General features: G+C 41.5%; 1 protein-coding gene across 2 annotated transcripts in view; it reads right to left on the reverse strand.

Moving 5' to 3' along the window:
* The window catches only part of LOC117562060 (protein argonaute-3), a 33,842-nt gene that overhangs the window by 7,402 nt on the left and 9,119 nt on the right, over nt 1-17,321 (reverse strand). The window contains exons 2-18 of one of the 2 annotated variants that reach the window (XM_034239845.1): nt 15,149-15,317; nt 14,721-14,841; nt 14,270-14,478; nt 13,260-13,396; nt 10,676-10,810; nt 10,428-10,515; nt 9,648-9,795; nt 9,351-9,470; nt 7,099-7,221; nt 6,042-6,175; nt 4,503-4,687; nt 3,954-4,113; nt 3,636-3,726; nt 3,352-3,546; nt 2,139-2,273; nt 1,492-1,593; nt 286-485 (exon numbers count right to left, since the gene is read on the reverse strand). In XM_034239845.1, the coding sequence (XP_034095736.1) occupies nt 286-485; nt 1,492-1,593; nt 2,139-2,273; nt 3,352-3,546; nt 3,636-3,726; nt 3,954-4,113; nt 4,503-4,687; nt 6,042-6,175; nt 7,099-7,221; nt 9,351-9,470; nt 9,648-9,795; nt 10,428-10,515; nt 10,676-10,810; nt 13,260-13,396; nt 14,270-14,478; nt 14,721-14,841; nt 15,149-15,317 (2,452 nt within the window). Of the gene's footprint in view, nt 1-285; nt 486-1,491; nt 1,594-2,138; nt 2,274-3,351; nt 3,547-3,635; nt 3,727-3,953; nt 4,114-4,502; nt 4,688-6,041; nt 6,176-7,077; nt 7,222-9,350; nt 9,471-9,647; nt 9,796-10,427; nt 10,516-10,675; nt 10,811-13,259; nt 13,397-14,269; nt 14,479-14,720; nt 14,842-15,148; nt 15,318-17,321 lie in introns of both variants that reach the window. The other variant, XM_034239837.1, reaches the window with a different exon arrangement.

Genomic DNA, 17,321 nt, shown 5'->3' on the forward strand with positions numbered 1-17,321 from the left:
TACTGACTTAACTCATATTCCCTTTGGTTTTTTTAAATCATGCTTGCGTAACGAGATTGCATAATTTTGTTGTGCTTAGTAATACAATGATAAGATCAAATAAACTTCATTTAAATGGTCAAATAGATGTTTGAGGAAAATTAAGTGTTTCAATTGTTAAAATTGTCTATGGATTAGTCGACAGAAAGATAGTTGTTAGTAGCAGCTTTTGTTAATAAAAGTATCAGTGTAGAGTCCAACATCTTTTCATCCAGCCTGTTCTTGTTTACTCTCTCTCTTCCTCACCTGTCATGTTCTTTGTCCACCAGATGGTAGCGGGCACGGAAGGCCACCAGGTGGGCGTAGTAGGCGGGCGCAGGGATGGAGACGGAGCGGGTGCAGCGCACGTAGGTGTGGCACAACTGGTATGTGAGCAGCTGGAACTCGTCAGCGGTGAAACAATTGTCGTCCCACAGAACATGGTAGTGGGAGGGCCGACTGGTGCCCTGGGGGAAGGATGAAAGGACACATTTTTAGATTCACATTTAAGATACCATATGTTTACTGTGTAACTACAACGAGAAACAAACAAGTGGTCAAATCTAACAACTAAAATAAAACAATTTAACCTTTGAAAATCTTATAAATACATATATAAAGTGTTTGTATAGAGATGCGTTCAGCAAAAAACAACTATAATGTACACCAGGGCTATTCAATTAGTTTGGAATGGGGCCGGTTGATGAAAATGATCCAAAGCAAGGGGCCGGGAAAAAGATGGCTTGAAATATGAGCAATCATATTAAGAGCTTCAGATACAGTGAATACTACAACAGCATAGTGGAGTGCATATATTGTCTTTAATTAAATCTAACAACATAGCCCCAAGGCCTTTATAAATCTAAATGGCAAGTTCAGAAGTTCTCAGTAGGCCTACGTGTGAAGCTAATTTAACAATCAACATCATTTAATTTGATTTCATTTAGGTGAAATTATCTAATAATTCAAGCAGAGATAATAAAATAAATGACAGGAGTTGTCACTACAGTAGCTAGTAGGTGGGTTCCAAACCCGAGCCCGCCAAAGCGTTCAGGCAATGTCTTCCCCTCTATCTCTCAATCTCTGGAATAAAGGCACTCTGGCCCAACAAGAAAAAAAAAGAATCTTAAAGAAAAGAAAAAAAAAGAAGTATATTAGCCCTGATGTACACCAATGTACACAGAGCAGTGTCATATGGATTAGAATAAAAACAGCACAATGATGGTTTAGGATTTAAAGATGAAAACAGCCTGCTGCAGAACTCACTGACCTTCTAATCTTCACTCCTGGGAATCTAACAGGAAAGTATTTCCTCTTTTTTCTCCTGTGGCCATTTCATTTCTGAGTCCTCTATCTAATCGTTTTGCAAGAATGCATAGATGGCAGAAGCACAAAGTGTTTAGCCTTCAGATTTAAGTGAAGGAGAGGGTGATGAAACCTTGCTGTGCAGAGAGGACAGGACGTGGGTCTGACCTGTATTCCAGCGTGACTGCAGAGGTAAAAGTCAAACTCGTAGGGATGTGTGATGTCCGTGTCCACGGTGGTACCAGCAGGAATGTTTCCACTACGTCCGACCTGATAAAAGCAGAGGAAAGGTTAGTAAGTCTCTACTAATGCCCTTTGACTGTTTTTCTCATAATTTCACCGTGAAAACCAAAACAACAGAAAATGGATGATGTAGAAAAAGTCACGGAAAACAAGGCTTTTAAAGCACTGCATTACAAATAATGTCATCATCATTGAAAAGAGAACTAGTTGATGGACCGAGCCAGGCAAAGGATTACCAAGTGCCTCACAATCAACTAATTAAAAGCCTAATGCTTTAAAGAGCCAGAAAATAAGGTTGGTAGGGGCCTTGAGTGCCACTTCAGAGCTCTCGGTTTGAAATGGGCCCTAATGTTTTAATCGAATGCAATTACAGGGGTTAGGAGGGTGAACGGGCCAATTGACAACAAAAGGTAATTAAGGAGGCCCATTTTGAGTACTTAACGTGCAAGCACAGGTCATAAAAAAGAGAATATGGACTACCAGATAACACACTGTACTGATTTTAATGGGTCACACTTAAAGAGAGTGAGAGTGTGTGTGCCTGTGTGTTTGGGTAGGTCGTGGGGACTCACTCTCTCATTGCGGTCGGCGCAGAAGAGGCGCGTGTGGTGGCGTTTTTGCACAACAATGTATGTGATGCCAGGCTGGTACTCCTTCTCCAGGGCGATACAGGCCTCACGAATAGCCAGCAGCTCATAATACAGCACCTGAGGAGAAGAGAGGGAAAAATGTTCATGTTATTTATTCTTTCAATGACTGTACAGTCCATTTTTCATCCACATATTGATTATATAAATGTTTCACTGTGTTTAGTTATAATCCTACTGTGCAAACAATCATAGGTTAAATAAAAGAAAATACCATTGTAAAAATGTTTCTCAAGTAATCATCTGTGATAAATAATTATTTTGGAATATGCTCGTATGAAGTGAACAACCAGTAAGAGCCAAAAACTAGCAAAACATACATCTCCATCTAACTTATGACTTGTAAAAGGGAATCCTGCAACAAACTCAGAATTTCAGCCGGTGTTGAATTCCAACCCTGACCCTTTAGTTCTGATGAACTAAAGAGTTCTGATGAACTACTTGGTACTTGGTGTGAAAGCGCCTACTTTGCCATACTTAGTGAACTAAAGAGCAGATCGCGTTCACACCATAGACTGTATATATAGGTTCACACCGGAATAAATTCCCTGAGGGAGGATTAGGCAAATGAAGCCGCTGACGTCACTTCTTCTTCTTCTTCTGCTTTGGGTTTACTGGCAGGCCGCAAACAACTTCACGGTGTATACTGCCACCCGAAGTCTCCGGCTGGAAGTCCGCGGAGTTGGGGACTGGCTTCAGTAGAAGCTGCTGGGAGTCCCAGCAGCTTCTACTGAAGCCTTCCGAGTAAATCGCCAGAACGCCGACACCTCCTCATCTCCACCGCTCCCACGTTTTATTTTGTGTTGCCATAAGTTAGTCTCTCTCCCTTGGTGCGCGGGGCTAATGCTAATAATGCTAATGCGAGCAAATAAAATGGCGGCTTCACAAAACTTTTTGGGAGTGTTACGGGGCGTGGTTTGCAATTCGCCCAGCCAATCAGAAATGGGAACCTTTTTCTCCCCCAGGAAAGTACCTGCTCTCTAGCAGGGACTGAAAAGGGGTGAAAAGGTTCTCATGAACTAAGTTCTAGTTCCGGATTTTTTTGGTGTAAACGCACATTTTTGGAACTATACTGGGAAAAGTACTCCGGTGTGAAAGCGCCTATTGAAGAGAACTGAGAGAGACAGTGGGAGCTGACCTGTCTGAACTGGCCTTCTGAAACTCCATCCCTGTAGAAAATGATCCTGGTGGGCTTGTAGCGAGTGGACTTGTAGAACTGGATGAGCAGCTCCCGCACCATGGAGGCCAGGTCCTGGATCACCTCCTGCCTGGGCCTCTGGACTCGCACTGTGGCACAGTATCTGCTGGGGTGAGCGTCCATACTGCCTACCACCTGGAAGAGGGGGTTGGTGACGGATTGCAGGGGGTCAATCACGAGTAAATCAATTCAAGCTCAGGTGGAAATTAGAGATAAAAACTCACTGCTGCAATTGAAGGCTTCTTCCCATCTCCAGCAGGAGGGTGTGTGACATCTGCTCCCAGGAAGATAACTGGCTGCTGAAACACTGATGGTCTGTTGAAAGAGAAACATATCGAAGACATTCATTCAAATGAGTTATAGGACAATATTTAGAGTGTTTCTTTGCATGGTAAAGCCATCTATTACTATGGTGTATGTGGGTTTTTCTTTCAGGTGTCTACAAATGTCTGACAATTTACCAAGCTCCATGAAATTATTTAAAGACTGCATCACTACCGTAGAGCACGCTTTATTTGAGGATAAAACAGAGCATGACTGACCGTTGGTGAGGCACCAGGATGTTGTTGATGCCTCCCAGCTTCACGTTGATCTTGAGGCAGAGGTTGGAGAGGGTCTGAGGAGACGTCTTCACCACGTTCTTCACCTGGACGCACTGCGTGGCCATGCCCAGGAGGGTGTCCCCAACGCGCTTTACCTCCGCTGTGGGTGGGTTTAAAGAGTGGGCATCAGAAACAAAAGCAGTTTTAAAAGAATGCCCTTCTTGCAAAAGTAGCAACAATGTTGATATTAGTGCAAGAAAATGGAGTCAGGGAGGCTCATGATTATAGTTAATTATTAAAGATATGAGAGAGCAGTCACTTGGGAACACTGCAGGATTTATGAATAAAAAAGGGTATGTGAAGTCAGAGAAAAATAGAAAAAGACAGAAATAATATAATATATGTTTTATACAGCGTGAAGTACACTTCTCAATATGGCTCTGTCGCTGCATCAGCACTCCTAGAATTGCATTAGTTTTTCCACACAGTCCTAACCACAAGCATATCTCTGGGCTCTGATAGAATATTTATTTTCAGCAGTTTTCTGACCATAGACAGGAGTCTTTCCGGGCAGAATGACGATGATGAGCTGCAGTCCGGCGTAAGTGTTCTTCAGGTGTCTGAACATGGGCTCCACGCTGTCCGCTCCCTGGGCGTATTTACAGAAACATGGCTGACCCTGGATGGGCATCCCAGCATCCTTAGAGATTTTACGCAGCTGGTCTGTGAAACCCCTACAGGAGGAAGAAGAAGCAGGAGGTCAGAGTGGAGAGTGAACTGAGTGAAAGTCAAAACACTAGCTTGGGTCTGTTCGGTGGACAAAATATGAATGAGCACATGCAGAAATGTTGTCAGCACAAAATAAAATATTGTTCTTTATTTAATAGCAAATGGTATATCAATGATGTTTGATATAATACAGTTTTCTTAAGTAAAGTTTAACATTTTGAAATGTTTTTCTACCAGTTTTTAAGTGCATAATTGCAATTTCCATGCAGCATAAAGCCGTTTGCAGTTTTTACAGTACGGATGTTTTTAATCTAGCCAGGGACTATCAATGAAAACTACTCTTTTATCAAATCTGGTATTGTAACTGTTATTTGAGCACTATCCTTTTGTTATTACCTAGTTAAGATATAATAATAATAATAATAATAATAATAATAATAATAATTAGCTGTGCAGCTGCTGATTGAAGACATGCTCCCATTCTTTAATTCATCATTTGAAACAGAATATAGAAAATGATGCTACATTACAATCTCTTAAAGGTAGGGTAGGTACGAATGGAGAAACCCGCTTGAGGCGCTAGAATTTGAAAGTACGCAGCTGGAAAAAATCTGCCTCTTCCTTCAGACTTCCTTACAGAGCCCCTCCTCCAACACACACGAACGCGCACATGACCAATGAGGGCACGAGATAAGTTTGTGCACAGATGGAAGGCTGACAGGCAGGTAGGCCATCCAGTTACTTTAGCCGGCTCAGATGATTGGTCGTGCTTTTTACAGCGTCACAGCTTCCACAGAAGACATTTTTTTATGTATTTATTGTCAAAGCATTTAATATATTCATTGCTATCGGGATATTAAGAGCATTCCATGGAATATAACAAAGTGTTTCTGAAGTGAATTACCTACCCCACCTTTAAGACAAAAATACACACACAAAATATACTCTTACATTAAGATGAATGAGAAATAGGTAAGTCATTGGGATATTAAACTAAGAATGTCTTTAAAAACTGCACGCACAACTAGCACCTGTTTCGGATTTGGAAGCATACCTGTCTGTACCGACTACCCAGGCAAAGGTCAGAGAATTTAAATGAATGTCTGTATTTATGTGTAACTTCACTTGGAAGGAAAAGGGTAATGTATGTACTGTATGTGAGCAATAACGTGTACATTTGACTGGACTGTAAACTGAGGCGGGTGTGATTTGTATGAACATCTACATGTATGTTATATATTTGTGGAATAAATAAAAAGTTTTTCTTTTTAAAACTGCACGCACAGAGACAACACAATCTCAGAAAGGGATTTTTAAATTGTTAAAGAAAAAGAAAAAAACATTTGCAAATAATCCTACTTGAGTATTTCTTCGCGACACTGCCTCTGTGTGGCGAAGCAGGCGATGGCCCACATCTTGATCTCCACCCCGGTGTGGAACTGCTTCCCTCTCATGTCCCACACCCCGTGGCTGGGCGTAGCTACAGTGCGGTTCTGAAACAACATTGCAGTCTCACCACATGTACTCGTGATTATGTGGGCAAACACTCATATCCGCACTGTTCATACACACTCACGCTTGGACAGACAGTGTGTACTCACTTCCATTCTGTACACACACAAACACACTATTACTTTCTGAAATCCCACAGAACCCATACACACTCTTCATCCATACCAAAATGTATTAACACTCATTTTCATACAAAAGAAAGGAAACATGTCAGTCAAAGAAACATGCAAAAACTATTTGTGCTGGAGACACAACTCACTGATTCAATCAAAAATATAATCAAGTTACATTTAATTGGAGTAAAGGGATGCACTATGTGAGTGAATCTATAGTGTGAAAGATGATACTTGGTGTGTGCATCGTGCATAGCACAGTGTTATAGCAAAGATGTTATAGTTCTCACTAATGCACACATCCTAAGGTATAACAGTACAGTAAAGGTGTGTCTCCTCAGAAAACATACAGACAGATGTTAATCAACGCTGTGGTTCAGTCTCAGTAAAATGCTTCCTAATGCATTCCTAAAACATTTTTTAAGGAAAATTAACATTGCTAAGACAGATCTACTTTATAAGCTATTCAATTATGATTTGGGTATTCTATTGTTTAATTAATAATAGTTATTCTTACAGAGAGCGAAATAGGTTTCGTAACCCATATCTCTCTCTCAAAAATAATAAAAAATGCTTACAGGAAGCTCCTCAATATTTAATAAAAATGTGCACTACTGAGACTCAGCCACACAAAGGAAAAGACTGACACCATGAAGCACAAACAGAAGCCAGTGTGTTAGTTCCCCTCAGACACAGTGGAGCAAAAGCTAAGTGAGGGGAGAGCGTGTCAGACAAACAGAGATAATGGGCGTGATTTAAAGGAAGGGTACCATAAAGTGCTCTGTGCTCACCCTGCCGCCATATTGCAACATAGGGGCAGGTAGCACTCGCCCCGTCACTTGGGCCATCTCGTCGCGAACCTTGAACTGGAACTCCTGCACAAAGGGGTCTGCCTCGTAGTTGGCACTGCGCACCTGCAGGGAAAAGAGGCGGGAAAATATGACTCAGGGTCAGGCCGGGGTATACAGCAGGAGTAAGGAACACTGCAGTGCTGAGAGGTATACATTATGAACTCATTTGGTCTAGTGAAATGTCCTATACGTGCTCACTCATTGTGGCTAGTTTTGGTTTGAGGAATAGTTTGACATTATGGGAAATACATGCGTTTGCTTTCTTGCTGAGAGTTAAAAGAGAAGAACAATTGTTTGTTGAAAATCTTTCACAAAAAGTCAAAATATTCCTCCAACAGCATCAGCTAGAGCAGGGGGGTCAAACTCAAATACACAGTGGGCCAAAATAAAAAAAATGGGTACTAGTCGAGGACCGGACTGGTTCAATGTTTATTGCAAAACTTATTGAACTTATTGCACATATTAAACCTGGAACTAACAAAGCTTAAATGATTGCCTATAAAAACAACATTAAACATTAAATAATCAGTTGCATTCATTTCTTATGGCTCTATCTGCAGCTTTTCCTCAGTCATTTCTTATGATTACATTTTTCCACAGGCCAACAACAGCTTCAACAAAACTATTTCCCTCAAAGAAAAAAACAAACATGCCCTGTTGTCTCAAGAAACAAAGTGCAGAAGGAAACATCCATTTAAACTCAGTGTGCTGCTGTGCTGCTAGTTCAAGCAGATACTTGGCGTCTCATCTTGAGTGCAAGTTCATCAATGTTTGGGGTCAGGCTCTGAGCTGAGGAGACCCTCAGGATGGAGTGAAGGTGTGCGTACAATATACGGGGGCCAGATCTAATAGTAGTCAGAAATTATCCTGCGGGCCGAAATTAAATCCACCACGGGCCTGATTTGGCCCCCGGGCCTTGAGTTTGACACATGTTAGCTAGAGTATGTTTTTTTCCTACCGTTTACTGTATGACAAGCTAACACAGCTCTTCAGAGAAATTGCAGGGCAGCACTGTTTTTATTAAACATATGTAACCACTACAGCTTGCCTCTGTGCCGTCATTGTTTAAAATACACATTATGATTATGCGTGTAACCCTAATGAGGCATTGCTTGTGTTTGCATGGGTGTTGTTTTTCTTTCATGCTTCTTCTGTGGTGCATAGGACTAATGTAATTGGTGATTTATCACTAAATGTCAGCACCCTAATCCTAAATGACTTCAAGCTTTCAAGATGTCCAATGATATTTGGATTTACTTTGAATTCACTTGATAGTTCTGACGTATAGGAACTATTTCTCTTTTTGAGTTTCCTGCCGTCTCTCTGCTGTCCCGCCCACACTGCCCAGACTGTTTCAAGCCATCTAAATGAAAACGCCAACACGCTGCTGTCTGCAAAGATTTCCTGTAAGCAAGTCCAGACACTTTTCAGGGAAGAGATAGGGAGGTGTGGTTTAATAAGGTAACTGCATACTACACTTGTTTTGTTAATCTGATGGTGGCCAGAGGCGGTGTGCAGGCTGTCAATCTTTCTCTAAACGACGCGCTGCAGACACTGTAGCAGCAGCCTCACACATTAAGCCATTACCACTCTGGTATTCTGTTCACCCTGGGTAGGGCTGTCTTGTCATTGCCAAATGCAATGACAAGCAGGCAGACAAGCCTCTGTTAACAATATAAAATGAGAATCTGGAAGAGGTGATTACAAAACAAGTCATTTGACATCAAGATGAGCAGCATGGCAACCAAGTGATAACAAGCTTAGCAACGCAGCAGCCATCCAGGCAGTGTTTTGTCTCTGGCTGTGTCTGAACCAACAATGGATTGTACTTTCCACCATAGGCACTATAACCTTAACTTCCTGAATGTTGGTGTGATCAGCGCACTGTACAGGAGAAGAAGATGTTCTGCCCACTAGAAACATTTTAGTGGGAACATTGGACTTTATAAAACGCTATTTGTTTTTGTGTTCCATTTTCTGTGAGAAGATACAAAACATATTGGTAACTATCTTAATCATACACATTTTTGCAATTCTCCGCTCATTGAGAAAGACACTTTAGCCTTTAAATAAGTGTGAAAACCAGCTCTCCCATCTTAACTGTCCTACAGTATTAGCTGAATGTTTCCTAAAGTTCTACACTGCTACTTACACGTGCAGAAACAGGGTGTCGTGTGTGGAGGGATACTCACCAGCCTGCTGATCTCCTCCTGTCTGTCGGGCGCAGAGCGAGCCGTGGCTTTGATCATCGTGGAGGTCTGATTATCTGTCAGCTTCTTGATGCATCGTTGACCTGCTACAATGTTACACACCTACAAAACATAGGGGAATATCATTTTAGGTATTATTAAGCCAGCAAAAGACCGTCTAGAAATGCTTAAGCTTTGTATGTGTGTGCATCTTGTTCATTCAGCTGAATGACACCAAGCTCCCAGGCATACCTGAATGAAACCCATCAAAACGAGGAATAGCTCATATTTTTCTCTCACCTCCAGGGGCAGGTAGGTGTGCTTCTGCTCCTGGCCCACTTGTAGACAGGGCAAATGTGGGTACTTGAGCTGCAGGCTGTACTTCTCCCTGAAGTACTGGGCTACAGTGCGCTCTACAGTCTGACCATTTTCCAACTGTAGAGGGAACCTGCAGAGAAAAGAGCAACTCGGGTCAAACCCTACACCAGAGATGAGGGCAACTGGATCCAATTTATTATTAAACATATAGTACAATTAGGGTGCCCACTCATAGTTATTAGTTGAACTTGAAGCTGCAATATTTGTAATGAATTGATGGAGAACATATCAAGCTAAAGTCAGTGAAATCTTCAATTTTCACTTGTTTGCCTGACATGTTGAACAAACAACACCATGAAAGGCAAGCAGTGATGAAGAGAGACCTGTTTGCTATAAATGCATCCTTTCTGATGGCAATACGGTGACGCAACAGCATTTAAAGGATAACACACAGCGAGGTATAATACTCAGGGTTGTTAAGACTCACTGAAGGTCAGCAGCCGCACACAGCAGCTGCTTCACTATTGGATGACTAAGATTAACCGCATTGTTGTAAGATGAGTCAGCAGTTAATGGTTTATTTGGTGATGAATTTGTGATCGCATCCTCTGTGGTGTGTGTGTGTGTATGTATGTATGTATGTATGTATGTATGTATGTGTGTATGTATGTGTGTGTGTGTGTGTGTGTGTGCTCCCCGGCCCCATCCCATCCACACACTCCGCCCAGAGGCGTTCCCTCGCCCACCCGGAGGCTGACTCACGTTTGATGGCTAGCAGGCCGACGGGTCACGTTGCAGACGCGGTACTTCCTCCGCATGGTTCCACAGTGCGTCACCTCCACCTTCAGACCTAGTGAATATCACAAAGTGTTGGAGTAGCATTAGGAAGGTGTTTCTTTGTGATTGGCTGCGACATGTGCTGTCTCTGTTTTCGCTCAAACTCTCCATCTCTAGCCCACACACAAGTAATGCACGTTTATACAATTCATGCAGACGCATTTTACACTTACCTTTAATTTCTTTGGTGAATTTGACCCGGTGCGAGTCTGTGAGAGGGCGAGGCTGCTCGTCTATGTTGTGGATGTCCAGCACTTCACACATGAACTGGATGACTGGCTGAGCCTTGTAGAAGGCAGTGGCGGACACTGCAAATCAAAAATAAATAAAAATAGATAGAAACAGTCATTTATTTTTGTTATTTGATGTAGTAAAAAAATAACTGTCAAACATTGTAGGTGAATTTGAAAGTAAAAGCTGACACTTTTCAACTGTTTATAACTCTTTAAAAAGCCAATATGCTCAAAATGGTCTCTACATTTTATCAAAACTAACCCAAACACAGCTTCGAGTAACAAAGTCGAACCTCGAAAACAAAGCAAATCATCACCGAGGGATGAATATATCTACTTGAATCTGCAATTATTATGAAGCTCATTAAGAGGCCCATCACAGTGTTTGTGTAATCAGCCCACCAAGTTAAATAAAGAGCAGGAACATTGAACACAGGAAGTGCAGTTCATGCAGCACAAAATATGTGTGTAGATTCTGCAATTCTCAAAGACAGGCTGCCTTTGTTCTGACAAAAATACTATCTCTTAATAAATAGAAAAACTGAGGCACGGAAAAAAAATGTGATATGATAGGCGAGGCGGAAAAGCAAGACATCAGAGAGAAATCTAAATCCCGGGGGAAAGGTATCACATAACTAACAGCATGATCAAAAGAAATCCAAAATGTAGCAGTTAAGGGAGAGTGGTGCTGTTGTTGACCAATAATGTGGCTGCCTTGTTGTGACGCAAGACATGGTGTTTGATGAAAGCACTGCAAGCGCACATCCTTGAGGCAGATGATTGTCCTTTCCACGCATTGTGGTTTTATTTCAGTGTTCGAATGAGAATGAGTTATTCTTGCAAATGTTAAAATGGAAAAAGGTATATAACAATTATATGCGCTTTTGATCACCTCTGAAGCTAAGCGTGGGAAGCAGTGTTTGTTAGTGCACATTAAATAGGCGTAATGGCTTGCATTGCAGTTCCAGAAAACCATACAGAAGAGTTGGAAAACAAATGCTATCTAAACACTTTGAGTTCTAGTTTGTTGCTGGAGAGCAGACAACAGACTGGAGCAGCCGACCAACTGATTTCGAGGTGTGACAGGGCGGGAAAATGAGACAAAGAGGAAAAAAGAGCGGGAAAAATTCAAATAGAGACAGAGGCTTCAAAGACTTTGAGCAAAACAAAAGCTGTCTCAAGGAAATGCTTCACACACAGCTGCCCTCCTGACCCAACACACACACACACACACACACACACACACACACACACACACACACACACACACACACACACACACACACACACACACACACACACACACACACACACACACACACACACACACACACACACACACACACACACACACCACACACACACACACACACACACACAACACACACACACACACACACCACACACACACACACACACACACACACAGCACACACACACACACACACACACACACACACACACACACACACACACACACACACACACACACACACACACACACACACACACCACACACACACACACACACACACACACCACACACACACACACACACACACACACACACACACACACACACCACACACACACACACACACACACACACACCACACACACACACACACACACACACACACACACACACACACACACACACACAGTGCTTATGGCAAAACACACTCCATTTTCCCTTTTTGACACTTATTTTCAAACATAATAACGGATTGAAATTCTAGCTCACTATTCCAGGTCATCAAACACAGCTTCTCTACCAACAATACCCAGCACTAAAGCCAATTATCAAATGAAATCTTTTACTTTTCCATTTGTTTTACCAAAACATTTCTCAGCAAGCTAAATTGTCTCTTTTCGAACATATTGGTCAACTAAAAAACATGTGATGTCAGGGATGGAGCAATGCCATTATCATGTCAAGCTAAAGTTGTTCAACAGCCTTTACAGACAATGCAAATGAAGGTAGATTTTTGATATATGTTTTGTAGTATGCCCATAGATTAGCTGCTTCATAAAAAAGTGGTTGAGTTCCCTGGCACAGCACCTTAGCCGGCCTGGTGAAGACAAAGTATGATCGCCTCATTCATTTCAATAGAAATAGCCTTCTATTTTCTATTAAGTTTAATATTGTTACGTTAGAATTATGTTCAATATTTTCAAACATGACATCACTGAAAGTTAATTGTGTATGCGTAAATCTGTAAAAGAATAAATATATCCTTGATGCTCCATGGCATTCTAATCCATCTGTTAAATGATTAAAATGTCATTTCCAAAGCTTTGAAAGGGGAGCAGAGAAAGCTCTGTGTGGCTCTACAAGAGAATAAAACGTTTCTAAACAAAGATTGGATTACAAAGAAAATAGAGTGAATTTGTTTTATATTTTATTTATTTGCTGTAGGCAGAAGGCAATAAAGCTTTTGTTTTTCAAGTCTTGTTTTTAGCTAGCAGGCAATATTGTAGGCCGGCAGAGCAACATTAATGCAAGGTGGAATTTGGTTCTCACCATCAATGTTAAGCATCATCTTCCACATGGCAGGGCGCACAGATTGATGGAAACCAAACCAAACCTCCCTCCCACCTCCCAGGGGATGGTCATAGCCCTCAGGAGCCGAGAAGAAGGAGCGACCCACCGGAGTGTACCTGGATGGAGAAAAATAGCAATCATAAGGAAAGGGAAAAGAGATAGAAAAGAATGTGAAAAAAGGACAAAAAAGCAATATGGGGCAGGGAGGGAAGGGCGGATAAAAGGAGAAAGGAAATGTAATATTAGTTCAAACATCCTGAATTGTGAATGTAGGTCAATATGTGTTTAAACAGTGAGACATTTTCAATATGGCCTGAAACTACATGAGTGAAATGAGAGGTGGAGACACTGCCTGGACCCCTCCACCTCCTATTACTCTGCCCAGGAGAGACATTAATAAAGACACAGGGGCTACATTTGTCTTGTTGAATCCAGGACTTACAATGTGTCCTGATGCCATTGTAAAGCAATAATGTCCGAGAGCAGGGCTAAATGAAAGGTGTCGCGATAACCACTTTTTAATAATGCTCTGAAAAAGACTTTCATTAAAGTGCTGATGATATCGGGTTCAACCGTGCTCTTGCTGGGGCTTAGGAAAGTGATATGGAGTGGAAGATGGTGCGAGGTCAGAAATGGCGCTTTGCGAGAACCCGTATAAGCTAGGTTTGATTTCCGTTTGGATCACAGTGCTGATATTGGGGCCGCTATGACAAAACAAATATATAGTATGTACAACGAATATCAGAGGGATCAGGTCTTACAATGTGCTCTCTATCTTTGACTTTATGTTTGCTGACTGAAAAGGAAGGTGGAGAGTTCAGGGAAGGATAAACGGACAGTTTTCTTGGACTGGTTCTGTTCAAATTCTTTAACATGATCTCACAATTACTTTACAAAAAAAGGTCTATTTAGGCGTGTAGCTGTCATTACAAGAGTTAACCTATGAGTCTTAACCTTTATGAAAGCATGGATAATGTAAAACAACTCACTTCATGGAGGGCAGGTGTCGCAGCACCACGTCCACTGCGTGCACCGGGTTGGTGCTGATGGGCTTGTCCAGCTCCAGGGGCTCAGGCATGCAGCGGCCGGTCAGCACCTCGTGGAGCATGTGCCAGCTGACCAGAGACGCAAACTTGATGGAAACTTTGAAGGGGCGATCTTTGCCTCCCTCACCTGGTAGAGTGACATCCAGGTCCACCTGAGAGGAGGGGAGAGGGTGAGACAACACAAAGAAGGTGAGATAAGGCGGTACATTTGGTGAACAAAAGCAGTGTCTGTGAAAGATGTGTTTCGTGTTGTGTGATATACTGCGAGTTTGTTTTGATTCAATAAATGGTGAGTTGTTAAGATTGTGTGCTTGGCTGTACACTTGATAACGCATATGGTTTACATTCAGCTTGTACTGAAAATACATTTTTGTGTGACTTTTTTCCAGCTCACCCCTGCAGGAGCCACAGGCAGTGGGTTGGCTGTGTACAGGCTCCTCTTTCCATCATAGACTGGCCTGCGATCCCCAAAGATTGTCACCTTAAAGTGCTTTACCATTGAGTCGACCACCTCCCTGCACAACACACACACACACAAAGTGATCGTTAGTCATACTGTTGGCAGTACAATTATTACATGTTTAAACTGTCAAATTAAAGATTATTAAACAAATCATTACTGGGATTTTTGAATTAAAAGGTCACAGATTCAACCCAAACAATATTCATGAGTCCATCAACAGCCATTTTCCTTTTGGAAAGACGCTGTGTACTCACTGTTTGCAACATGCTTTAATTGGATATAATGTCATCGTTTCTAAATGTAAATATTGTATCGGAGAAAGGTGTAGGAAAACTTTCAAATATATGATTCCAGCCTACCTGTTGACTCTCCGGGGGCACTTGTCAGGTGTGATGTCCACCTCGTAGAGGTAGACATCCATCTTGGGGATATCCACCTGGAAGCAGTTGGCCAGCAGCTTGATGGGCTTCCCCATGGTGCCAAAGCCAGGCCGCCGAGGCATGGCGAACAGGGACTGGGCCCCAACGGCTGGAGGAGAACAAAGGGTGGAGGATAAGTGAAAAGGAAACAGTTTTTAGATCAGAGGATGTGCTAAATGTATGTACAGTGAGCACGATTCCCAACATTGACAGTGGCTCATAACAGAAAACCATCTTTATTAGTTTGTATATTTAAATGTACATTACTTCTGAAACTCAAAATTTAATATAAATTATTTAATTTCCCAGAATTAAACAGGATGCTTAAAAGGAACATGTACTATTTAAAAAGGAAAACATATTATTTGTCGGGCTTGATAGACAAAAAAAAGGGAAACCAGATGTAGTGATTTAAAAAGCATTAGATGGTTAAAACCACACGCACTGTAACAAGGTAAAAAGGTGCTTGATGGTAGAGATTGCACAATTAATACACTTTCAATGAAACTGCACTTTCCCACACATAAAACTACATATGCGTGAGAGTCTATGGTGCACCAACTGTTAGGCACATGCACATAACACACATTACTAAAAACTGTATCAGGAGGTACATTGATTGGTTAATGAAGCAGCTTTGATTGTGATAAAATGCATTAATGATAAAAGACTAATCAAATGTGATGACAGCCATCCTGCAATTCAAAATACCTACCATTATCAGTGTCACGCTAAAATGATACAAGGCCAAAAATGTGACTTTTCAGAGATAATTACAACTAAAAACATTTAATATCACTGTGGTGGAACAAAAAAAGAGGTCTTCTTAGATGTGAAAATGACTCACATTTCAGATAATGCAACCTCTATGTTAACCATTGTCTGTAATTGAGGACCAGCAAGCAAAAATGATGGCATAATTATCAACCTTGAAAAATAAAGTACAAAACACTTTCTTTGAGAATAGTTCTACAATAGACCAATAAAGGATGACATGTGTTTGCCCCTGACAGTGTAGTGTGGCTTAACCAAGGAAAATTGATTATTTGTAATATACAACTAAACTATTTTCCTTCTCCAAGAAATAAAATAACGGGAAAAATGAACAAAAGGCTGATAAGTACATATTATAGGCCTCGAATCTCTACAGAAATACATAAATCCTTTGTGTAAGTACTTCAAGACATCCCGCATGAATGCCGTTCACAAAACTCAGTAACACAACTGTCACTTCATTTTTGTACACAAATCCATCTATTGTAGGGCCTACCCCTACCATCTAAATTAAAGTGGACCTATCATGCTATATTTGAATAATATATTGTAGGGCCATACCTATATAAAACATGTCTGTGAAGTTTTTTTTTCAAAATACCAAACAGATCATGCATTTTAGCCATGCCTCATTTCACTCTATTTGCTCTTTTTTAGCCCCGTCTTCACAAGGGCTGATTCTGTGGCAAATGAGCTGCAGCTGACCACGGTAACAGCATGGTAACATGACGTTCGTGCGAGGGGGGGGGCGAGGCACGAACGTCATGTTACCATGCTGTTACCATGCTGTTACCATGCTGTTACCATGCCACGGCAACCCCCCATTCCCCTGATAGGTGGAGAGTTGGCCATATAGGCGGAGCTCCTTGTTTCTGACGTCAGAGATATTTCAAATCTGTATCAGCTCCGTTGCAGCCCCGTTTTTAGAGATTTGGGTATGGAGGAAAAGAGAGAGGGTTGTGTTTTCTGACACTTGGTGAGTTCCCTGACACACCGGGGACACATATTCACGTATAAAAGACGTACAAGAGTGCATTTTGCATGATAGGTCCCCTTTAAGTAAACACAACACAATGCAGCTTTGAGGGGTAATACTTCAAAAGATTGAACAACAAAGACGCAAAGTATGGGCTCTAAACATGAGAACACATTATCCCTACTGTGTAGAGCTACTCACAACAGAAAATATATTTACTTATTGGATTACTCAGTTTGCATATTTGAAGAAAAAAACTGATTTACTGCAGATGCAGACCATAAGATGTGTCAGACATGAGTCACTTTGATCCAGAAACAGTGAGTTCTGTAATGTGGCCCTCTCATGTCAGAGCTATTTATA

The sequence above is a fragment of the Gymnodraco acuticeps genome, unplaced genomic scaffold (genome assembly GCF_902827175.1).
Source record: "Gymnodraco acuticeps unplaced genomic scaffold, fGymAcu1.1, whole genome shotgun sequence".
Classification (NCBI taxonomy): domain Eukaryota; kingdom Metazoa; phylum Chordata; class Actinopteri; order Perciformes; family Bathydraconidae; genus Gymnodraco; species Gymnodraco acuticeps.